Source organism: Cricetulus griseus, chromosome 3, assembly GCF_003668045.3.
Source record: "Cricetulus griseus strain 17A/GY chromosome 3, alternate assembly CriGri-PICRH-1.0, whole genome shotgun sequence".
Lineage (NCBI taxonomy): Eukaryota > Metazoa > Chordata > Mammalia > Rodentia > Cricetidae > Cricetulus > Cricetulus griseus.
The window spans coordinates 68,602,261-68,627,514 of NC_048596.1; the positions used below are offsets into that span (position 1 = coordinate 68,602,261).

Sequence of the window (25,254 nt, forward strand, 5' to 3'; positions counted from 1 at the left end):
GCACTGGATGTGAATTCTTTGTGAATGGGGGTTCTCTGGGTGAAGTGTGTCTTTCAGCCAAAAAGGATAGTTCTAGAGAGAAAGGAGAAGAGATTTCTGATTTCGTAAAGTTGTGTGAAGAGTAAAAATGAGATGGGGGACTGAGTTCAGACTGGCCTTGCTGACTTACCTCAGCATCCAAGGGGGGCAAAGTCTGAACTAGGGAAGGAGCTGGCTCCAATGGAAGGGAGCTGGCCCAGGGAAGCCCTAGAGTGGTTTCAGGTCTTTGACCTGAGGTAGGGACCATTTGCTGCTAAAACCCTCCCCCCAGCTGGGTCACTCCAGGCCTGGGAGCATTGGCTTCAGACCACTGAGCAAGGAGGAGTCACTTGCAGTAGCCACACCACAGAACAGTATGTGTCTTTGTCCGGGTGCTGTGTGAAGACTATCTGGGGTGGCCACCAGGTGATGGACTAGGACTTGTGATTGGAATAAAGACTTTTGGGCTTGAACCCTACAGTTTGCAAACTGTTTATCTTAATGGCACATTCACCAGGCCACAGAGACTATTTGCAAAGGGCAATTCAGTGGGGACAGTGGAGGAGACACCCTGGGGCAAGAAACATGCTGCTTCTCTACTTGCTGAGATGGGAGGGGTGTTCTGATGGGTTGGGATCTGGGAGTGGACTCTGGGTAGCCTGGGGGACTGCCCAGACTTGTCACATATAAGGATTCTGGAGTTATGTTGTAGGAGAGGTTAGTGCCTGTCACCCATTAGCCAGCCCTGGTGTGTGGCAGCCCTTACTTCGCAATGAGGGTCCCATGCCCCAGGCCTAGGCTGGCTTGGAGCCTCCTGATTTTTCACCTGTTCAGGATCTCTGTCTGCCATCAGGATTGCAAGTGAGTAGTGAGAGGTGTTATGTAAGTCTTCTGTCTCAGGGATACCAGGAGTGCTTATAGTGTCACCAAAGGATTTGTGCCCATTCAGTGAACACTGGTGTGATGGACACAGTGGAAGAAGCAGAGATGGAAACAGAACATATCTGTATTCAAGGAACCTCAGGCACCATGGGGAGAGGAGACCCCTGTCCAGTGTCTCAGCCGATAAGGAGTTTCGTGTCACCCAGACGTGTTACATTTCTGACCTAGATGTTCTTACTTAGATAATATGTGTCTCCTCTGTGTCATCCTGTCTAAAGTGACCCTAGACATTTCTCCAAGTAACCTGGCTGGACCAGTCCTGTCTCATCAGAGCTCAAGATGAAGTATTCACGGGTTGTAATTCAGGGAGACAAAGAATTTCTTTAAAGCTACATGAAATGGCCATCTTTTTCCATGTAGGAAAAATACCTATAATGATTATTGATGTATCATATCAAAGCCTAGGAAGCTATTGATCCATGATTTGAGTGTGGATGTTGGCAAATGGAGAATAATGAGGCCAGCTGCTCTGGTGACTATCCTTGTGTTCCATTTATTATGACCCTCACGTGGCTACAACACTGAGAGATGGGGATGGGAAGTTATTAGAGATACAAATGTGTCTGCCTTTAGGGGTTCTTGGGGGTCAGGAAATGCAGCCACTGACATGAGATGCTGTTAGGAGGGGTGGGGTTCATGGAGGTCAGGGAGGGGACAGTGTTTTGGGGAGGGATCAGTACATCTAATGGCCACTATACTGGAATTTGCCTTGGACCCTTTCTCAGAATGCATCTCTGAGAAATCTGGAGCATGGAGCAATCACTAGAGGGAACATTCCCATGTGAAGCCACCAACGGCTGCACTTTTGCAGTTGAGCCTGACATCGAAGGCTATGATTTGGTGTATGCCTCCTAGCTGGATTGTGTGACTTCTGACATGGCCCTGCCTGTTAAAATCAGATGTCCTTTGCTGGGTAATGAGCATGCTCAGATACCAGATCATGGTGATGGTTGTACGACTCTGTACATAGTCCAAACTGACTCACACACTGAATTCTATGGTGTGTGCTTATATCTGGCTATAAAAGGGCTACAAGAAAAAATACTATGAAAGGAGAAACCTGCTGTAGAGAGAGGTTTCACCAAACTAGTGACCTGGAGCCTGAATTTGCAGACTCCCCGTGTGGAGGGAACGGTGATGAAGAGACCTGTTGTAGGTCTTAGTAACGAACACTGCTGACAGCTACTGAGCAACGCAAGCCCCATTAGCTTGTCCAAGTGATAAGTGACCACAGTGTGTGCCGGTGTGCGATGGGGTCCAGAACACCATTTATTGCCGTTGTCATTTTTGTAGATGAGCATGGTGATGTACCATAACCCATTGGCTTTTTGTGATGATGGGCAATGCCATTTCTTGTGCCATCCCTGTGTGTTTGCTGCTCTATCACCCTCTGTAATTTTTTTAACCAATCCCCTGTGACTTATTAAGCAGTTCCAGAACAAAAATTGAATCTTGCTTCTAAATCACCATTTACCTAAAATAATGGAGACATCAAATAATATCCTCAAACCATTGAATCAAATGACTGGCATCTACCTTGGTGCCACTGGCTCAGTCTCCTACCTTAAGTTGGGAGGGGCTTTGAGATCCATGGGCTTTGGGACTGGGCAGACCTTGGTTTGTTTCTGGGCTATGTGACCTGGAGTGAGCCCCTGAACCTGTCTTAACTCCAGTCTCCTCTGTGATAGGGGTGTGGATCTCATGGGGTGGTTATGGGAATAGAATAAGAGCATGCCTGCTGTGCCTAGCATGGAGCCTCTACAAGTCCCTCATCAACAGCCACAGGCTGGAAATGGGGCAGGGGATTTCGGAGGCTAACCTGACTTGGCTTTTTCAAGGTCCAGGGACCAACAGTTGCTTTATCCCCTGCCCCCAAACTGTGGAGGAGGTAGATCAGATAGTCTCATACATGGAAGCCAACCAAGTGCTCAGTCACTAAGCCACATGCATCCCAGACCCAGATCCCATTTTAACTGCTATCAGTCTGCTGACCTCTGATGTGTGCTAACTCAGAGCAGAGCCCCTTAATTGAGCAGCTGTGGCACTGAGGTATCCACCTACATATTATGTGTCTGTCTCTGTGGGAATATGTGATAAATTTAAGAGGAGCCCTCTTTTGCCCACAAACACACCCTTCTAGCACCTCTCCTGGGGTTCTAGGACCCTCCTCTGGACTCCACAGAACTGACAAGGCATGCCTGGCCTTCATGCAGACCCACAGCTACAGATCTGCACCAGCAGGCTTCTAAAATAACCGCAGCACAGAAGGCCTGGAATGTTCTTGGGCTTATATTTGGAATTGCCGTTGGAAACAGTCTTGGCCAAATGTAACACCCATCTGTTCAGAGTGGTTTGGGACCAAGAAGGTAGATCACAGGAGGGGGCTGGGCAGCCCTGACAAAGGGTTCCAGGGCTTTTGGACCCTGCCCCGCCCCTCATGCTACTGTAGAAACCCCACCCCCTCCAGTCTAGGCTGCTGGAGCCACTGCCCTCACTGGAGAAAATTTCCCTTTTATGAAGCCAAACTTTCCACCCACTGGTCTATCCTGTAGGGGTTCATAAGAGCAATCGTTCCTACTGAATCTTTGTTTCCCTTCTCCATCACCATCTGTCACTCAGCACCAAAAGTGGGTGTCCCTTTAGGTCTAGAATTGTCTGCCACTTTCCTGTACCCTCCTCAGACTTTCATTGCTATCTTTGTCAATGCACCCTCAAGTGGCATCTGTGTCGCTATAGTCCTGTGATGACTTATACAGCTCACACAGTGTTGGTATCCTCCATGGGATCTGAATCTGTCCTCTGCCTGGCCCTGGCTTGTAGCTTCTGGTGGCTTTCCGAGATCTTCAGTGTTCTATAATTGGTTACTAGATTCTGTCTCTGTCCCAGAAGTCTCTCACCTTGCCATGAAAGTGACCCCCACTAATTTAAAAAGTCAAAAGGTAGTTGGTATACTTGAGTTTGCCTCTGGGTGGGGTGCAGGCTCCTAGGTGGAACCTTGAACACATCCCGGTGTTCCCCCATGGATTACTGCCCTATCTCTAATGAATGTCATGGAATTGGCGGGCATTTTTACTTGGTACCAAGAATTGAGTCTGTTTTTAATTATTCATTTTATTTATGAATCAAATGCCTCTAAGAATTGTTATTACCATGAAAGAAAATGTCAGAAAAGGAACCTTGGGCTTAATGACAGGGTTTTTCAGAGGGAGTTTACATGGGTAGTTCTGTGGGCATCCTGGGTAAGGGTCAGACTTGGGTGTATTACATGTAGGGCTGGGTAAGTGTCAGAGGCAGCTGTCATTTTCTCTGGCACAGTTTCTTGGGTTGAACAGACTGTTGATTGACAGGGATGCTAAGATACATGTGAAGCAGGAAGGGTTCCCCATCATACAGATTTCCAAGTGGGGCCCCCCAGTCTCAGCACATATGTCTGACCTGTGTGCTGAGGTTCATGCACATCTGATTACTGGCTATGCATGTTCTGATTCTGGAGAAGGAAGGTATGTTAGTACAAGTGACACTGGGGTCACCAGATGGATTAACTCGGTGGATATATGTCTTAGTTGAGGTTTCTATGGCTGTGAAGAGACACCATGACCATGCAACTCTTATAAAGGAAAAAATTTAATTTGGATGGCTAACTTACAGTTCAGAGGTTCAGTCCATTATCATCACAGCAGGGAGCATGGCCAGTGTGCAAGCAGACATGATACTGTGCAATGATAACTCTTTCCACCAGCTGCCTGAGTTCCACAGCCACATTAGGGCCTCCAAATAACACTCAGAGTCTTATATTAGTTACAGTGCTGCTGGCCAATGACTAGGATTTCTTATTTGCTAGCTCTGTCTTAAGTATCAACCATAACCATTAATCTATATATTTTATAAAGACTTATCTTATCGAGGACACCAGTGGCATGTATCCTCTCTTCCCTGGGATCACATGGTGACTCCCCTCTTTACTACGTTTTCCAGAATCTTTCTTGACTCCTAGCCCCACCTATTTTGCTTCCCTATTGGCCAACAGTGCTTTATTTATCAACCAATAAGACAAACAAATATACAGAAGGATTTCCCCCATCAATACTGGAGAAGTAGCTGAGAATCCTACATCTTGTAGGCAACAGGAAGTTGACTGCCTCACTAGGCATAGCTTAGGCATATATGAGACCTCAAAGCCCTCTCCCACAGTGGCACATTTCCTCCAACAAGGCCATACCTATTCCAACAAAGCCACACCTCCTAATAGTGCCACTCCCTTTGAGCTTGTGGGGACCAATCACATTCAAACTACCACATTCCAGTCCCTGGCCCCCATAAGCTTGTAACAATGTCATAAGCGAAATGCATTTAGGCCAACATCAAAAGCCCCCATACTCTATCACAGTTTCAACAATGTTTTTTTTTAAAGTCCAAAGTTCAAAGTTTCTTCTGACATTCATGCAATCTCTTAATTGTAATCCCCTGTAAAATCAAAATCAAAAAGCAGATTACATACCTCCAACATATAATGACACAGGGTATACATTGTCATTCCAAAATGTAGGGAAGGGAATATAGTGAGGAAATACTGGACTAAAGCAAGACTGAAAACCAGCCGGGAAAACTCCAAGCTCTGCATCTTCACATCTGATGTTAAGACACTCTTCAGATCTACAACTCCATTCAGTTTTGTTGACTGCAACACACTTCTTTCTCTTGGGCTTGTTCCACTCCCTGTTAACAGCTCTCCTCAGCGGGTATCCCATGACTCTGACATCACTAACATTTTGGGTTCTCCATGGCAATCCAGGCTTCTTCACATCTTCACACAATGGCCCCTCTGGGCCTCCATTCAGGGACACCCCTGACACGTGCCTGGCCTCAATGGCTTTCTTTAGGCTCAGAGGCAAATTTCATAACCCATTCTTCTATTCTTAACTCTAAAGGTGGAACCATGTGGCCAAGGTTGCCAAGTTCTGCTACTTACTGGAGCTAAAACATGCCCCCCCCCATTCAATTACATTTTTACCATATTTCTGTCCTTTACTGCCTAAACTTGGCTGTCCTGAAACTGGATCTCTAGACCAGGCTGGCCAGCTTCCCCCTTCCCAGTGCTGGGGGATTAAAGGCGTGCACCACCACACCCAGCTCTAAATGTTTCTTTGGTTTCTTTTCACCAGTTGGCAACTCATCTGGGTGGGATCTTGCCCTGAGGTCACCACTCCCTTTATTCCATTTATTAATCTGTTTATCTCCTTGAACATAGGATTTAGCTCCATTCCACTTTCTAGTGCTCTTTTGCTCCTGAAAATTTACATTATGTAATTTACCCTGCTCAGCTTGCTCCTTTTCATTATAAATCTTCATTAGAGTTACCACTAATAACCACACAACAGAGTCTATACTATGCTGTTTTGGGATTTTTCTCTGCCAATGGAATTAATCCAAAACAATGCACGTTAGCCTTAGGCAGACTTTTCAGACAAGGGCAAAAGGCAGCCACTTTCATTGTCAAAATATCACAAGAACATTCTCTAGACAACATACTAAACTTCTCCTCTGAAACCTCTTGAGTGAGCTCCCACAGTCCATCAAATCACATCCAACACCACTGTTTTCTATGCTCCTACTAGTATGGTCCATTAAGCAGCACTTAAAGTTTTCCACTGCTTTCCTAGCCCAAACTCCCAAAATTCATATTTCTCCAAACAAAATCATGGTCAGGCCTATCTCAGAAATACCACTGGTACCAACTTCTGTCTTAGGGTTTTGACTGTGAAGAGAAACCATAACCACAACTTTTATAAAGGAAAACATTTAATTGAGCCTCTCTCCCCCTTGCCCCCCACTACAGTTTCAAAGGTTCAGTCCATTGTCATCATAGCTGGGAGCAAGGCAGTGTGCAGGTAGACGTGATACTGGAGAAGTAGCTGAGAACCCTACATCTTGCAGGCAACAGGAAGTTGACTGCAGGGCTGGACATGGCTTGGGCGTATATGATATCTCAAAGCCCACTGTCACAGTAACATACTTCCTCCAACAAGGCCATACCTGCTCCAACAAAGCCATATCTCCTAATAATGCCACTCCCCATGAGATTATGGGGGCAACCAGGTTCAAACTATCACAATATATGAACCCTGGGGATCATTCTACTTATGCCTCATGAAAGCATGGGATGTCTTGAGGCAAGTCATTTTGAAAGTAGTGTTGTTGTTTTCTTAAATTTACATTGGTGGTGGTGGTGGTGGTGGGGTGTGTGTGTGTGTGTGTGTGTGTGTGTGTGTGTGTGTGTGTATGTGTATGTGTGTGTGTATGTACACACATACCAAGGCATGCATGTGAAGGTTATAGGATAACTCTCAAGAGTTAGTTCTCTCCTTCTACCATATGGGTGCTCTGGGGGTCTTTGCAAGCTCTATAGTTAGCCATCACGGATTCAAACTTCTGGAGTTTGACACTAGGCAATATACTTTAGCCATATTTAAGCACAGCACCATTTTGGAAAATAGTTTTCTGATGATGTACAACAAAACTTAAGGTATGTTTACATTGGAACTGTTTACAAAGTACATATGGCTTCTTCCATAAAGATGGGTTCTGTTGACTTAGAAACAATGTTCAAGATAAGGCTCTAGGGAGAATGACTGAGGTAAACATATGGCCTGTGGGAGTCAGGATTGGCCTGGCCCTACGATAACATAGAAGTCACTCAGGCTGTTATAAAGTACAAATGACATCTCTCACAAGGATGGATTTTATGAACTGAGAAGCAAAGCTCAAGATTTGATGGGAAAAGGTATAAACAAATATAATATTCTGGAGATTCGGATAAAACCTGGTCTTATAGATAACAAAGAATCACCAGGTTGTAAACTATATCCTTTCCCTTCGTTCTGGATGGAAGACAGGTAGACATCTTTCTTTGAAGAGACAAGCCTGCGTGTTTAACTTTCCTGGCTTCTTCAGTTCTTATCTGTGTGCACATGGACCTCTTACATACACATGGGTCTGAACTCAGATTGTCAGCCACCTTTACCTACTGAGCCATCTTGCTGACCCAAGGCATGTTATCTTGAAATGTTTGGCTGACCAAGCTGAAATAAACAAAGTACTCCACTCCAAACTGGTGTGCTGATTTTAGGCACCCCCGAGCAACCCCAAACATCCCAAGACATCCTCTGTGGACCTCGACTGAGAAAGAATACTCAGGGAGACCTCAAAGACCTTGTGCCAGGTGGGGGCTGAGGTAAATAAGCTCCCTATGAAGTGACACATGGGGTGTTATGGTGTTGTCAGAGGTGAGAGTGGTGAAGGGGGCCATGACCTCTGTAGGATGCCTGTAGCCCGGTGGAGGTGGAAGCACAGGGGTGAAGGTCAGTGCAGATATCTCGCCCCTAGATACACAAGGATGAGGAGACTCACTGAAAAGAGAGTTAACAGACTCTGGTGCGGGAACTAGAGTACAGAATGGGGAGGAGAGGGCAGCCTGCCATAGAGCCTCAGTCACTTGGCACCAGCCCAACATCACCCTTGGTAGGGGGTGCATTTAGGATCTGCATGCTCATGAAAGGTGTCTTACAGAGCTGTGGGAGCATGGGCAGGTGTTTGCAGCAAGAGCAGAGAGAGAAACATCTGGAAAAACAAAGCCGAAAGAGGGGAATTCGTACTTTGTCTGCAAGCAGAAAGGGAGGCTAAATGGTTAGGAAACACATCCCAGGAGTTCTCAACGTGAAGAAATTATCCCAACATCTGCTGAAACACTCAAACAGACTTCATTTCCGGCTGTTGCTGGAGGTGTAGGACTGCTGTAATGGGGCTCTGCTGTGGAGGAGAGCAATTGAGCTCAGCTTGGAATACAGCGAGAGGTGGGATTTTTATATGCAAGAAGCAGGGGCTGGCAGTGGAAAACCACTAAAGGGGAACATCAAGCCTAAGAGGGTCTGGCTGAACCATTGCACTATGATTCCTGCCTCAGCAGGCCAGGTAACTAGACATCTGGACTAGGAGGATCCCTGTCAGGTCAGAAGGTGGTCACGGTTTGGGAGTGGAGGTGGGTTACAGCCAAGTCAGTTTAGCCATGCCTACAACCAAAACAGATTCAACAGATTTCTTTAGTTGAAGAATCTAATGGCCTCCCCTGAATTTTCTGTCCTTCCCTCCTGTCCCTTACCTTTCTCTCCCCTCCCCTGCCATCACCTCCCTCACCCAGGGATCTAGATTTGTAGTCAAAGCTGGCCTTGAACTCAATATGTAGTTCAGGTTGTTCTTGAACTCAAGGTCTTCCTCAGCCTCCTGAATGCTGGGATTACAGACCTGCACCTTAGCACACACACGCCTTCATAAATTTTCCTTTTCCCTCCCTCCCTCCCTTCCTTCCTTCCTTCCTTCCTTCCTTCCTTCCTTCCTTCCTACCTTCCTTCCTATCTTCCACCCTCTCTCTCTCTCTCTCTCTCTCTCTCTCTCTCTTCTTTCTTTCTTTCTTTCTTCTTTTCCTTCTTTCTTTTTTTTGAGACAAGGTTTCTCTGTGTAGCCCTTGCTATCCTAGAACTTGCTCTGTAGACCAGGCTGGACTTGAAGAAATCTCCCTGCCTCTGCTTCTCCGAGTGCTGGGATTAAAGGCACATACCTCTCTTTTAATAGTAAGATTCTTGCTAAAATGGGACGTTGCTAACATAAAAAAAAAAAAATGGATCGCTGACATGTGAGGTTAAGGGAGACTGGCAACTCCTGTGGAAAATGTGGTTACATGCAAATGCACATGTGTGGTGTCTGCACAAACATACCGGTCTGCAGGTGTTTCCATGCATATTTGTGTGTGCTTTTATTCTTTTTTGAGACAGGGTTTTTGCACAGTAGCCAAAATTGGCCTAATAACTTTCTATCTATCCCCTATGGGCCTCAAAACCAGAGATCCACCTGCCTCAACCTTCTAAGTGTTTTGAATACAGCCACCATTCCTGATTTTTAGTATACCTTTAGATATTCAGAATATCTATGGGCAAAGTCAGGTATTTCACGGGGGATTGTAGTCCTGCCTGGATGGCATGTACACTGGTTTAGTTACCTTCAAGAGAAGGGTATGAGACAGTACAGAACATTTTCATGGCTTCTTTTTGCTGTTGAATGGTTTTTGAAACCTGGTTGTGGAAACAACTTCGGTTTGAGGAAACTGGAAGGAATTTTAAACAGCAAGGTGGGGTAGCAAGTGGCTCGGTGGGTAAAGGAAACTTCTGCGAATGCTGAGGGCCTGAGTTCAATCCCTGGACACCCATGGTGGAAGGAGAGAACCACTACTGCATGTTGTCCTCTGACGTCTACATGTGTGCTGCGGCCCGCACGCCACCCCCACTTCCAATAAAGCAATGCGTTTTCTTTAAAAAGCAAACATAGGTGAGGTGACCTAGCAACAAACCTGGTGGACCTGAGTTTCATTTCTGGAACCTGTACAAAGGTGGGAAGAGAGAACTAGCTGCATGGAGGTGTTCTTTAATTTGCATGACCTCCCACACCCCAGCAATAAATAAAATTAACAAAAGAAAGACAACAAACAAAACAAAACAACCACAAACTAATAACAAAAGCCACCATTTGGTGTTTGGTGTAGACGTATCTGAGTGGGAAGGGTAGGCGGTATGTTGTTTTGGGCAGGAGCAAGAAGGGAAGAGAGGGAGGAGGTTCATCTGAAATAAAGGGAAGAGAAATTGTTGTATTTTAATAAATCAAACTAGCTAATGTAATGGCAGGATGATTTTCCTTGTCGCCCACACGGTGTGATTGCACGTTCCGGATGGTAAGATTACCCATTTATTTTATTCACAGGCTGTACTCAGACTATCTCTACTTTGCAAGTTCAAATAAGTCTGCAGATGACTTTCACGAAAAGGTGACGGAGGCTCTGCAGCTGTTTGAAAATTGCATGCTGGATTATTCCCTGCGCGCCTGTGTCTACAACAACACCCTGAACAACGCCATGCCGGTGAGTATTCACCAAGGCAGCCCATACAGAGCGGGGCTATGATGATGCTATTCTGTGCGGGGGGTGGGATGGGTGGGGGTGTAGGGTGTGGGGGGGTGGGGGGGGAGGTGGGGACATTATGAACAGGGTTTTAGTGCAAAGATGGGAACAGAGAGTTTCAATGTGCAAATGATACTGAGCTGTCTTTGGGCACTGGCTGATGTGGAAGCAGACACCCCTGGCTGGGAGAGCCATGGAAGGAGCTGATGGTCCCAGCCTGCTGTCTGTGTCCTCCCTTACCTGCCACCCAGACACTAAGCATCATGCATCTCCTCCCTCTACTAGAGAGCCAGTGTGCACTTAAGAAGACCACCATTTAGTAAGGCTCCCAAAGTACACTCTGTAATTAGAGATGTCAGACAGGAAGACACCCGTCCTCAGCTTGTCCCAGAGCATCACTGTAGCATGGGCTGTGCCAAAAAAATTACCCACTTGTGAGTCTGAATGCTGTTCTCTCGACCCCTTTGTTGTTTTCTATCTCCTCTTAAGTAACATGCCTAAAGTTCCAGCCTTATGCAAACAAAGCAAAACACTTGCTGGCTGTGAGTTGAGTAACTTAGCTGAGGTCACTGCTCCACTGTAGGCTCCCAGGTCTAAGTGCTCCCCCAGGGTGGCTTTTGTATTAGGTAGCTACCTGCCCAATGGATGCCCATGCCACACATCAGATATGCACAGACCGCTGTAGATGAGACCCCACCCCCACCCCAGGGCACTGATGCTCAGGGGGGAAAGACTTCAGTCCCTCTACCTGGCTTCTCAGACCATCTTTTCTTACTCTGGGATGTCTTCCTGCAGGCATTGTTGTTTGGCAAGGAAAATTCATCATAGTTAGCCACATTTTCATATAGGCAAGCTTTGGTGGCAGACTATGGCATGGGGTCACTGTGGCTTTTCCTGGATGAGTGGCTTTGCACAACTGTCTTAGCCTCTGTGAGATTCAGTTGCTTCACTATAAAACCACCAGACTGTTATGGGAATTCAAGAGTGAGAGTCATTGCACAGGTGCCTCCATTCACAAACATATGGTACTGCATACAACTGTGAGCCCACTAAGGAGTGGAAGTGCTCCAACCTGGTTGGGAAGTAATGGACTCCACCAGTGTTGGCTGCCCACCAGCCTGGGACTGTTCCTTGGCTCAGGCCCTTCTATTGCTTATTGCCTTCTTAGTAGTCAGCAACCCAGGAGATGGGGAATCTGAGGCCCAGGTCTAGACTTTGAAACCCAGTTTCTTTAGGGCTCCAATGTGTCTCCAGAAGTCCTCTCTTTAGTAGTAGTGATGCAGCAGGCTCTGGAGGGTGGGAGAAGGCAGGTGATCTGTTGGGAGAATTCAGATATTCCTGGATGCAGCCTGCCTCAGGCTTGCTTCCATCCCAGGCCTTCTGGAATTTCCTGTTTGTGATGATGGTGTGCAGCTCTCAACACAAGCCTGCAAAGTAGGTGGGAAGACGGACAGAGGGAGGCAGGAACAGGCCAGATGAACAGCGAGGGGTGAGGTGTTTGGCAAGTCTGACTCCGGAAAGAGGCAGGGACATTCCTACTAAAGCAGTCACCATCCACTTCTGTCTTTGGGAGATCTCTGAGAAAGACTTCAGAGAGGGAGGGACAGATGTAGGTTCGTTCCAGCCTCAGTTGGCTGGGTGTCATGGGGAGAGAGAGGCAAGAATTTAGGAGTTCTGACACAGGCATAGTTGGGTTTAATAGCTGTGAACTGAGCTTTTCCCAGCCGGTGAAGGGGTCAGCATCCGATAGAAGCAGATCCATTTGGTGGCGTTTGGTGGCATTTCATTCTACTCAAGGTATGCCCTAGGAAAGACAAAGTCTGCGCCAGGCAGGCTAGATGTACTCTGGCTGTCTCTAAATAGGCTTCCTAGAGACAGGATATCCGCAGCCATTTCCTCTCACAGAGAAGAGGGGCTGTGCCTGGTGTGTTTCCTCTCTTCTTCCTGTCTACAGGCCGACTGAACATGGGAACACCATTGTGACTGTTTGGGAAGTTCATGAGTAGCCGTGTGATTTGCTCCACCTCTGGGTGTGCTATAAACACCCTTACTAAATGTTTGTCAAGTCCACTGGTGAGAGACAAGAAGCATCTAACTTTAGTTCATTACTCACTGGGTACTATCTTAAAGTTTACATTTTCACTGACCTCTGAAGTTGCTCCCATTTTACAGATGGTGACGCTGAGACTCACTGAAGGTGTACTCCACCTGCACCTAACAACAGGCTGTCTGTCTGATAGCCTTTGAAACCTGTTTTTCTTTCTTTGCCCTTAAAAGTGGTTCTGAGACAGCAGGAGGCATGTACTCTAAATTTCATTTGTGACATGCCAAGGATGACAATACCACCGTCTAGCACCTCTTGTCTAAGGGAGAGAGCTCCAAGGGCATGGCAGTGGACAGGGTGGCTGAAGTCAGGAGAGACTCTGTGCAGGAAAGGGAGTGGGCAGTTAGCGATGGTGAAGATACTATCGTGGGAGATGGTTTTTCACTCTGGGATGGGAACAAAGTTCCCTTCAGGCTGCTGATGAAGCCCACCTATAGCATGAGGGATGTGATCTGGTCCCTTGGGTCCTGGCATTGCAGATGTGTCCACTACGGCTAGCCCTGCATACTCTGTCTATATTAAGGTCTTCATATGGCACCTCACTGCCTGAGGGCCTTCTCCCTTCCTCATGGTCCCTCCTTCCCCATCACGGTGTCATGGTCACACTCTCCCTGTTTAGGTCCTCAGATAGCCGTGGCCTTTGAGCAGGGCTCATAGAGTGAGGTCCCTGAGGTCTGGTCAGAAGTGCAAGGCTCCTCCTAGATGTCATGTATCAGATACTGCAGGGTGGACAGTCATCTAGGCCACTGTTGAGAGTGCAGGTGGGAGACCCATCTGCCTAACTGGCCTGCTGTGGATGTACGTGTGCCCAGGAACTGCTGGGCCCTGGAGCCTTCTCTGTGTTTCTTCTCCTTCTCCCTCTCCCTCGACATGCTTCCCCTGCCTGTCCAAGAACTTGTCATCTTTCAGATTTTTCTTTAATCTGGCTGCCCCTCCCCCATAACAAGGGTCTCTGAGCAGTCAGGGCCATGCCTGTTCAGTGGCATGCCTAGTGTGGTACCTGATACACTGTGTGAACTCACAGCATTTGCTGAGTGAATGAAGAAATGAATGTCTGGGTGGAGAGAAGAGAGGCCGGGTGGGGAGTTCCAACTGAAATTGGGGAAACAGTGAGGGTTGGAGTGGCACCTGTCTGGGGCAGAGGTGGACTTATGACTAAGTTTAGCTCATAACTGGACTCTCTTGGGTCCTTTCTGCATCCCTTCCAGGTGCTTTCTGGGATTCCCATGAGTTGGTCCCTAGTGGTCTTTAGACTCCTCAAGGTGCTTTGTGTTGCTTCCTGTGCCTCCTGAGGTGTTTCTTTGGTCCCCCTAGTGTACTCCCTGAGCCCCTGGGGTGCTTATAGGGTGCTTCCTCTTTGCCAGAGCTTCTCTATGGTAGAATAGGCGTCATGTCTGTGAGGGACTGGACCTCATGACTTGACTTTGTCAGGAGTTAGCTGATGAGTCCAGGTGGATACCCCTTCCCTGCTCTCTGATTCTTTGTCAGTGAGTCACCAGGCATCCCTAAGCTCAAAGACTTCCTTCAGCTTTAGTGTTTTCTAATTTTAAATATATTGGGCCCTTGCCCTAAATGTCGTCTCTACATTAGCTCTATTTTGATTCTCATTCTATTTTGGTTTCCATCCTATGCTGGGCAGAGGTGACTTAAATGGAACTTCGTATGGCATTATCTTAGGAGTGTCTTCATGGTTCTCAGTTGCAGTGGCATTGCTGCATTCATAGACAATGTCCCTGAGGGGCCCAGAGCTCCCCCTGGCTGAGGGAGGGGGTTCTAGAGCCAGTGGGTGAAAAACTCTCCCCTTGGAAGCCAACACATTTGTAGGAATCCCATGTCCTCCCTCCCTGAACCAGCCTTCCCTGTGAGGAAGGCCCTGTGTGGTCAGGACTCTGCAGGGCTTTGTCCTGAGGGCAATGGTAGACTCTCACCAAGATGGTTTCAGAGGCTGTTTTGTCAACAGGGCAGATGCAGGCACAGGGCACAGATACTCTAAAACACCAGGGTCCTGTCACTGACAAGTCACCACCTTTCCTTCTGGACTGTTGTCATGTTACAAAAGCAGTTTCTCTAGAGATGAATCTTATGAGGCCAGGCTGGCTATAAGCTGGTGGGGAAGAGATGGGGAAAGCCCCTGAGGTCCTGACCTAGCCCGGTGTTCTCGTCCCTATTCCATGTTGGAGGCTATGTGTATATTTGTTACAGAGACGGGCACAAGCTCATCTCCTTAGCCCATTTTGAAGTCTTTATCAGCTGGTGTGTAAGGTAGTACCAAAGCAAGACTTAGCAACAGCTAATGAATTTTGGAGACATCTTAGCTCTTCGCTCTACTTGTTTTCCTTCCTCCCCTTTTTCCTACACCATTAGAAAAATGATGAAATGGAAAGAGAACAGTGAGAGATGAAAAAGGTAGCATTTGCATGCATTCGGTCAACAAATGTTCCCTTACTGTGTTGTTAATACTGTGTTCAGCAGTTTCACCAAGAGCTCAAGTGAATGCTGACACAGAGCTTTGTGTGAGGTGACTTGATGGCCCAGTCCCCAGGAACCTCAAAGTCATGTTGGTCAGGGAGAATGATGAAGAATGTTTTCCAAAGATAAACAAATTATATATATATATATATATATATCCCTAAGGAGGAGCCTAGGACTGGGAGGAGCCATGCAGGAAGAATGAACTGGAAGTTGGAGGCAGCTCAGGGCTTTCCAAATGGAGATCCTCAGGACCAGTCAGGGCCAGCTCACTGCTTTACAAAGCACATTCCTGTGACAGGTGGAAGGACACAGTGTAGAGATGAGAGATCAAGCCAGGAGCCTTATGGGTATCTAATGAGTGTTAATAGGGGTGGACAAAGAAGGTATAGGTAGGGAGGGTGAGTGGTGAGTTACTCCCACTTCTGACGCCAGCTGTGAGTTCTGGGGGAAAGTCACTAACCATCTTGAAGTTTGGTATTGAGGAAGGGTTCACAGGACAAACCAAAGGCTGCTGTGACAATGACCACAACTTATGCCATGGAAAGGAGGCAGGGTCACTAAATGGCAGAGTCTCCAGTCCATTTCTCCCTTGAAAGTCGCAGGTGGTGCCAGCACCTCCCAGCCATGACAGATGCATGACCACTTGACTGCAGTGAGGACTCTTGCCACCCCAGGTTGTAATGTCCAGAGTTCTTGCTGGGGTTCCATCACATACTGACCTCTGGTTATTTCAGAGACCATCAGAGATCTCTCTGTGTTAGCTGGACTGGTGTTGCCATTCTAGGGAAATGAAACTGCTCCTGTTGGGCAAGGCAATCCAGAGGCCTTAGCAGTCATATCCCAGGCCAGAGGGCAAAAGCCAGATCTATCTTTGAGTGGGCCAGCACTTTACTACCAGTTTGCAGTTTGGCATGAGAGAGAGAAGGAACAGGGTAAGGACTCAGGAAATGAGTAGGAGGGAAGGACATCATACATGTTCATAGTCATGGTTGTCCTTACATCTTATGGTGTTTGGGTTATCTTTGAGGTGTCTGTTTTTGACTTTTCACAGCCTGTTGTGATTGACAGCAAGGAGACAGCCACCCACAAAGAACTTGCATGCCCTTGACTTCTTTTCTGGGATTTTGCTTTTACTTGTGAGGAGAGGTTGGAGCCACCCATGAGCTGACATGAAGACTAAATGCAGCCTTAAGTGTAGCGATTCCTTGCATATGTGGCACAGAATGTCTTGTGTTAAAATTTGACCTTGGAAGGTGATTGTTTGCTAAGACGAGTCTGTGGTTGGTTTACAGGGAGATGTCTGTCATGCTTTGGAAAAGCCCTGCTCAGGGCTGGGGAAGTATTTTCTGCAGTAACATCTTCCTTCTCCTTCCTAGGTGAGGCTCCAGGTCGGGCTATATGCTGTGTACCTTCTGGACTGGCTCACTGTCTTTAATAAGGAACAGTTCCTCATTCTGCGTCTGGAAGACCACGCATCCAATGTCAAGTACACCATGCACAGAGTCTTCCACTTCCTAAACCTGGGTATGGGTCATGCTTCAGACAATGGGGCTCAGCATAAACCCCAGGATATGGGCTTTCTCATTTGTGTGTGTTTTTTCAGTGTGTTTGTTGTGTGTGTGTCTGTGTGTGAGTCTGTATCTGTACCTGTGTGTGTTGGAGTATGTGTATGTATCTGCATCTGTGTGTGTGTGTGTGTGTGTGTGTGTGTGTGTGTGTGTGTGTGTATCTGCACCTATGTATCTTGGGGCATGTGTGTATATGTGTGTGTGTGTGTGTGTGTGTGTGTGTGTGTGTGTGTGTGGGGTGTGTGCACACACAGGTAAGAAGTCAACGTCTGGTGTCTTCCTTACTCTTCTCATTTTTTCAAGAAAGGAAACTCACTGAACTCAGCTTGTTGTTTGGTTAGACTGGCTAGCCAGGAGTCTCAGGGTCTGTTTTTTTTTTTTTCTTCCTTTCAATGCTGGGGTTATTGGCACATTCTGCCACACCCAGCCTTTAAAGGGGATGTTGAAGATTTAAACTCAGGTCCTCATGCTTGCAGAACAAGCACTTACAAGTAATTTACCCTCTGAGGCAACTCCCCTTACCCATGGCATGTGGGCTCTTCAGGAGTGCACTAGGTTAAGTGTAAAACAGGAAGAAATGGGCTATTTAATTCCTGTTTACTTAGTATCTGCTGCATGGGACACTGTACATGTGGTGGTAGTCAGAAAGCTCTGGATCTTTCAACCTAGGAGAAGGAAGCCAGGTCTAACTCACTAAATTACTGTTAGTATCCATGGGGAAGGTAGGTACTGTCACAGTGGGCCTAGTGATGATGGCTGACCTCAGTTGCTGTGGGACCATAGAGACATTAATGAGAGGCAAGAGGATATGGATTGAATTCTGAAGCAGTTCAATGTCACAGAGGGTAGCTAGGACAGCTCTGCAGAGACTATTGCGTCATCTCAGGTGTTGGTGGGGAATCCCTAGAGTCAGGATGGCTCATGGTTGGCCTTTGGCCTGCCTTCAGCCTGAGGATACTAGCTGAAGGGCACTCTGCTAACTGGCTGTGACACTGGCTGGCAGAGGCACATTCAGAAGTGAGAAGTGATGCCTGGGTGTGGATGAGTCACCCAAGGACAACTGCTGAGGCTGTAAATGTCAGGCCATGGCACTTTTCCACGGGACATTTCCTATAGTCCTGTACAGTGGCATGACCTGGGAATTCTGTTAACTGGATATTTCTTGAACTATATGTGACCACTGGGATTCAGGACTCTTTGTAATTTTTCATTATTATTATTATTATTATTATTATTATTATTATTATTATTATTTCTTTTTTGAGAACTGGTATGTCTTTCTCATTTAAGACTTAGAGCCATTTTTCTTTGATTTGACCACTTATTAATCTCTTGCATTATGTGGTTACCTTCTATTCCTAAGAGGGACGGGGCTGTAAGGTCAATTTTCTTGCATAACCCTGAAACACTGGGCTATTGTAATGGTCTTGGTTGGGTCCTATAAACTTGGGGTCCAGAAGCATAAGAAGCTAGCTAGTGATATAGTGACAGGTTGAGCCAGTGAGCAGCTGATGACCCAGAAGTTTGGGGTGGGGAGGTATATATAGCCTCATGTGTAACCATGGCTGGCCTGCCCTGGGGCATTTCCCCACTGATATAATTGCTACAGGTGCAAGGACCACCAGTCCTCCCACCCTTAATGCCACTACACCACAAGAAAGAGGAATAGAATCCACTCAGTCCTAGGCTCTTTGTGTCACTCAAGAACCCAAAATAGAAATGATAGTGGCAGAATTCCAGGCAACCAAAGTCTCTGTACATAGTTACATAGAACAAGTAATGGCCCTGGAAGGCAGCCCTTGCAGGCTGGCTGGAGATGAACTCTGAGGTGGTCCTAAGGTGAAAGGACACCATCCCACAATACCAGTAGGGCTCCCTTGAGGGCAGACATGCACCTGGACTTAAGAGTTGCTTTACAGTGTCTATTGGTTTCTTCTTTCCTTGGTTTCTCCAAATAGATCTAACCAGATCTTTTTTTATTAAAAAAAGATTTGTTTTATTTTATGTTTATTTGTTCTGCTTGTATGTATGTTCATGTGCCATATGTGTGTCTGGTGTCCTCAGAGGTCAGAAGAGGGTGTCAGATCCCCTGGAACTGTAGTTACAGAATGCTATGTGCTAGGAATTGAAACCAGGTTTCCTGTAAGAACAAGTGATGTAAACCACTGAGCCATCTTTCCTGTCCAACCATATATCCTCTTACAGGAAAGTCTTGTCTGAGCATGAAGTATAGCTGGAACTCTTGTGAAGTCCCCTTCACCTCCAGCCTTACAGGATTGTTTCCCTTCTCATTATAGGGCCTCTAAGTGAGAAGCAAGAAGCTTTGATGACCAAGAGCCCTGCATCGAACACACGGCGTCCTGAGGATCGTAGCCTGGGGCCCATGTGGCAAATCACCAAGAAGATCTTGCAGGACTTCTATGGGCCCTTCAACACTAGGCTGGCACAGGTCCTGGATGATGAAGCATTTGCCTGGAAGACAACGTGAGAGCTGAGTCCCTTGTGCTGGAGCTGGGCCTGACCGACTCTGTCATTGTCATGACTTTAAAAGTCTCCTGGTGGAGAACTGTCACCTGCAATGTGGAGAAAACCACTGGTGCCCCATCCTCTCTCCTCAAGGCAATAGTTCATTGGAACTATTTTGACATGTTTCTTGCCATGTTCAGCAACTCTGCTCTTGATCACTGGGCTCTTCCACCTGAAGCCTTGGAAAGTACACTGGGGTTAGGCTTCTGTCTGTTCCTAGAGTGCCTTGGAGCTTAGGAAGGCAGGCTGGCACCCAGAGGAGGCTTTGGGAGGCCACAGACCAGCCCTTAACTCCTACCTCCAGGAGAGCTTGTCTAGGTATAGGTTGGACAGCTCTGGGATCCGATTAAGACCAAGCTCACTAGAGGCCATGTTTGGGGGCTTGCTGGGACCACCCTTCATGTGTTATTTCTCAGCACACCTTGCATTAATGGCTAACCCCATCTAGCAGAGAACAAAGCTGCTTGGAGAATGGAGGCTCTTTTCATTTTTGTCCATATTCCCAAGTCATCCCTTTGGTGACATCAGAAATAAGCCCTATTCCCTTTGCTGTGCCCAAAGGAAAACAAAATGTCGGCTTTTGGCAGCACGCTCATCTCTCTGACCTCCTGTTCTGCCCCTGTAGACTTTATTTATGCCCAGCATAGAGAAAGAACACTCTTAAACAAACTGTGTCTTGACTTTGACTGGCCCTGCCTCTCTTTTCTGCTCCTTTGGATGTTTTCTCAAGGAATTCAGTTTATATTTGGAAAGGGATGTTTTACTGTTAGTGCCAGAATAGAGCAACCTCAAGGCATCGAACAGTTGGCGGGAAAGGAAGTGAAGCCCTCACCATGTGTGGAAGGTCACCAGAGAGCGCAAGTTGCTTCAGTTTTTGGTTCTGGCTGGTTGCAGGCTCCCTCCCTCCATCTTCCTGTTGGAAGCATCTTTTATCTACGTTCTTTGTCATGTATGGCCAAAGATCGGAACTCACTAAGGATCTCAAGACACCTGTGTCCTCAGAAACACATCTCACAGACTAAGCTTGGGCTATGCAGTGTTTGGTGATGAGGAGATATCTTTGCTCTTTTGGGGCCTTTCCAGGCCTTTTAGGAGTTTGGTTTGCAATGAATAAACTGAAGGTCTTGTCATTACGAGAGAGAACAGCTTAAGCCCACTTGGCACATAGGGCCGGGTGGGAGTGTACCAAAGCTTCTCACTGGAACATTGCCAAGGGATGCTCCCTGTGAAGCTGTGTCCTCAGGTCAGGATCCTGTCCACCAGCATCAGAAAGTGTACACACTACATAGCCGACTGTCCTTGACTGTGTGAGAAAAGCTGGGCATTCACGGCAGGAGGATGTGCAGTTGCTCAGCTGTGTGAGCCATTCTGCTGTCCACTCTTGTTAGAGATGGGACTCTCAGCCCATGGGAAGGTTCAGAGAGCTCTGGGCATCAGCATGGACTGGGCCAGTTCTGCTACTGAAGGGGCTGTGTGTCTAGAAGTCTCCGTTGCAGGACAATTCCCCCTATTCTCACAGCCAGCACTTGGCTCAGCAGCCAGTGGGGAAATCTGGCCTGATTACAAGGATGCTTTGGGAAGAAATGACTTAGAGAGAGAGAGAGAGAGAGAGAGAGAGAGAGAGAGAGAGAGAGAGAGAGAGAGAGAGAGAGGAGAGAGAGGAGAGAGAGAGGAGAGAGAGGAGGGAGGGAGAGAGAGTATTTATTCAGGATACAGTGTGTGTGTGTGTGTGTGTGTGTGTGTCTGTGTGTGTGTGTGTGTCTGTGTGTGTGTGTGTGTGTACAGGAGCGTGCATGTGTGTGGGCACTTACACTGAGTGGGTTCCCCTCAGCTATCTTGCTGATGAGGCTTCTCCCTCCATTAGAGACATGATGCCTTTATGGATTAATTTTTCCACCAGTTAGCCTGTCATCTCCAGGACATATCTTACCAACCCTACACCAACCACGATTCTAAGAGATTTTTCTTGCCCTCTCCTATGCATGTGAATAACATGTAGCGTAATTCTGCTTCTTACAGAAGTATTGCCAAAGGTATTATTTCCAATATTATTTGGTTCATTGCTGATCTTTTTAAATATGCAGCCCTCTCTTTCTTCCATCTGGGGCTATTCAGACCCAGTTTTCTCTCTAATGGTCTCTCCCCAGGGGTCACCAGCATTGCCTTTGCTTTTGCTTGGTTGAGGCCTCCTCTTGTTGAGAGCACAGGTTGTGTTTTGGGTGGTGGCTCTCTAGCCTGTCACCCCAAACCAAAGCAAAACATAGACCTGGTACCGAAGACACTTCGCATTCCCAAAGCTGTGTGCCAGGTTGTATGAAACCTTCCCTCCCTTTGTCATGTAAGGTATGATATGCGAGTCACATTTATTCTGTACTTTTATTCATATTTAACATAATTAAAGATGGACCCACACAATGGCTGCCTGTGGAGAGTGGGCCCTCCATCACAAGCTTTCTGGCCGGTTCTTTCCATGGTGTCCTGTGTGTGTGAGTGGGTCACCGGGTGGGATGGTCAGCACCTCCTCTGCCTTCCTAGAATTCTCACCAAGTATGTGGTCTCATCACAAAGAGATGGGCTGTGCTCCTCATTGCTGAAGAAAACCCAAGAGCAGACACAGGGCCACACCTTTCTCCTGGGGAATCCCCGTGGAGGCCTGCTGTGATTGGGAGACAGGGTGGGAGGTTCTGTCTAGCTCCTAGTGGTTCTCACATGGCCTTCAGATGTAGGAATCTAAGATTGAGTGACCACTGGGCCTCAAGGGTATGTGTTTGAGATGCCTGGTGCCTCTGGGTGTATCTCATCCCTAGGTAGACAGGGTCCTGCTGGGACTTGAGGATGGGTGAGCTTGAAGAAGGAGAGGGTGTTCTCCTCAGCCTTGGCCTCCATAGTAGAGTAACTCAAACAGGGCTCTTTAAACACTGAGCTACTTTTCTCAGTAAAGCCCCGCCCCTCAAAGGTTCCACAACTTTCCTAAACAATATCAAGAGCTGAAGGCCGTGTTCAAATACAGGAGCCAATGGGGACACTTCACGTTCAGTCACCACACAACATGTGCTTACTCTGTCACTGCTCAGGTGCAAGACTGAGCTCAAGGTGCCAGTACATTGGTTCTCTGGAGCCTCTTTCCACGGCTCACTAGTGACTACTCTCTTACCTCCTCTTCACATGGGGGTCCTTCTGTGCAGGCCCCCAATACCTTTTTCCTCTTGTCATAAACATTTAACTCTGTCACCTCTTCACAGGGATCCTCTTCAAATGCAGTCATCATCAGAGGTTCCACCCACTGAGGATGTCAACACATGAATTTGGGGATGGAAACCATTTGGTTCACAGAGAAGGCTTATTCCATGCTTAGAAGCTTTAGTCATCCCAGGCACAGAATGGCCCTTTGGCCAGTCCCGAAGTTCTGGGACCTGTCTCCCCAGCACGGTTCCTTACTATGGTGTGTTGGGTGAGGGGGTTAGACTCAGCATTGCCTGGGGCTGGCTTTGCTCTCTGAAAATGCTTCTGCCTGGAGAAGGTAGAGGATGTTGGGATTCAGGGAGCAGGCCAAGGCCAGGGCATACTTTTGAAGGTTAGTGTACCCTCTTACGGGAGCTCTCCTAACACTTGTTGCTAAGAAACCCAACTACAGCCTCAAACCTGGGTGGTGCTATGCAGGATAGTGTTTGCTGGGGCAGCAATCATGTCCTGAGTACATCTTGTGCCCCATGGGTGAGGCCAATCTAGTAGAGACTTGCAGAAAAAATTAGCTTCACGGAGCCTAGTTTTCCCTAGACCAGCTGCTCTGCAGGCATCAGAGAAGGAGTGGGTTTGGGCAGGCATCACAGAGTTGAGTGAAGTTTTTAGATACTGCAGCGACAAATCTCCTCAACTGGAATGTTTTTCCATCCCAGAGGGAACTCTGATCAGTGACCTCCTTAACCCAGGCCTTTGGAAGAGTGCCCAACAGCCTCACTAGTAGCTATCCTTGTGATGGCCTCAGGCTGGTCTTGCTTCCATGACCCCAGCCTCTTCCCATTGGTCACTAAGGTCATCTTAGTGACCAAACAAAGTGAGTTTCTCATCATACAGTCCTGGAGGACAGAAGTCCCCTGCCAGGCATTTTAGGCTGAAGCAGGCTGCAAGCTAGGCTGTATCTCCCGGGGCCCCAGAGCAAGCTGTGCTCAAGCTGTCCCAGCTTGAGAGGCCGCCACGTGCTTGGAGACTCCTTCCCAGACCGGCATATTTAGACTCTTATCACTGTTTTTCCCTGCTTCCCTGGTCATGTGGCCTCTGATCAGCCCCTGCCTCTCATGAGGACCCTTGGGGTTACATGGAATAATCTGTGATTATCTTTCCATCTCAGGATCTCACCTGTAAAGTTTGCCTTGCCATGTTATGGGACATATCAATAGGTTCTGGGGCCTGTCCTGTGACATCTTCAGAGGCTGTCATGTACCTGACCACAGGAGAGTGGCCCTGGGAGCCTGCCAGGCCAGCAAGTGGGAAGCAGTGGGTGCCCAGTGGCTGGTCCATGGCAGCGGTGGGGGGGGGTCCTAACAGGCTTTAGGTGGCAGAAGCCCAGTAGAGACTCTGAGGTAATACTCTAGTATTCTGTGATGGGGTAAGTGGGGCAGGAGTCTCAGTTGGGAGCCTGTTGGCTTGTGCCTTTCCCCCAAGATGATCACCTGGCCGACTGCTGTGTAGCCTAGGCAGAGCTCTATGAGAAGTATCTTTCGAGGGCTTGTGGTTGTCTTTGCTTTTTAGTGCCTGTGAACCTACTCTGGCAGTTTTCCAGATGGCTGTTGTTGAAGTCATCATTCTGCAGAGACCACTTGTGAAAGTTGCAAAAAATAGAATCCTTTTTCAGCTTCCCAAGAGATCTTCAAGCTCACAACCTCCCTGGCCCCAACTTCTACAAGGCTGACCTCCAGTCCCATTGGCATCCATCTGCATTGGCATCCAGGCCCAGGCTGGCCTTGCCTTCATGGCCTCTACTCCATTGCACTGGCACAGGCTCTGGTCTAGAGCCTCCCAATCTGGCCAGCATCCTTTCTCCTCTTTCTCTTCATTTGCTCCTGAGCATGGCTCAGGCAGCAGGACTGTCTGTGAGCAGTTATGGGGTCCTTGGAACTGCAGGTTACTGTCTCAGGAGGAATGACATGGGATCAATGATGGGAGACTTTCAGGTGACTGTGAAAAGCTGGGTTGTGGGCTGGGGAGGAGCCACTTAGGCATGGTTGTCCTGTGCAGGGTCTTCAGGGCAGTGTGGAGAGGAATGCACTGGGCAGTGCTTGATTGCAGTCCTGTGATGGGGCACAGTTAAGGATGTGAAAGAGCCTTCTACTTCAACATGGAGAATCAATAGCAGGAGCAGCAGTCTGGGGGAAGTCAAGCTTCATCTGGGCTTCCAATGAGGAGTCACCGGGGCCCCACCAGCTTTCTGTAGGTGCATAAGAAGCTCCTTGTGCTTTGAAAGTCCTCAAGAGAGTTAGACCCTGGTCCTATCTAGAAGCAGGTGGGTCTCAGTTAAGGATGAAATATGGGTCACAAATACACTTGTGGCTTATTTAAGGCAAAATAGTGAGGAGGCTTAACTCAGTAGGCCCCTGACGAATCCCTTCCTGTCAGAGAAAGGCTGG

The 25,254-nt window shown here is 47.6% G+C and overlaps 1 protein-coding gene across 1 annotated transcript in view; it reads left to right on the plus strand.

The window, feature by feature from the left end:
• Chst15 (carbohydrate sulfotransferase 15) overlaps positions 1 to 21,268 on the plus strand; it is a 35,317-nt gene extending 14,049 nt beyond the window's left edge. The window contains exons 5-7 of the mRNA XM_035442160.1: positions 10,765 to 10,921; positions 16,913 to 17,060; positions 19,402 to 21,268. Of these exons, the coding sequence (XP_035298051.1) occupies positions 10,765 to 10,921; positions 16,913 to 17,060; positions 19,402 to 19,592 (496 nt within the window). The 3' untranslated portion in view covers positions 19,593 to 21,268. The remainder of the gene's footprint in view (positions 1 to 10,764; positions 10,922 to 16,912; positions 17,061 to 19,401) is intronic.
• The last annotated feature ends 3,986 nt before the right edge of the window (positions 21,269 to 25,254 follow it).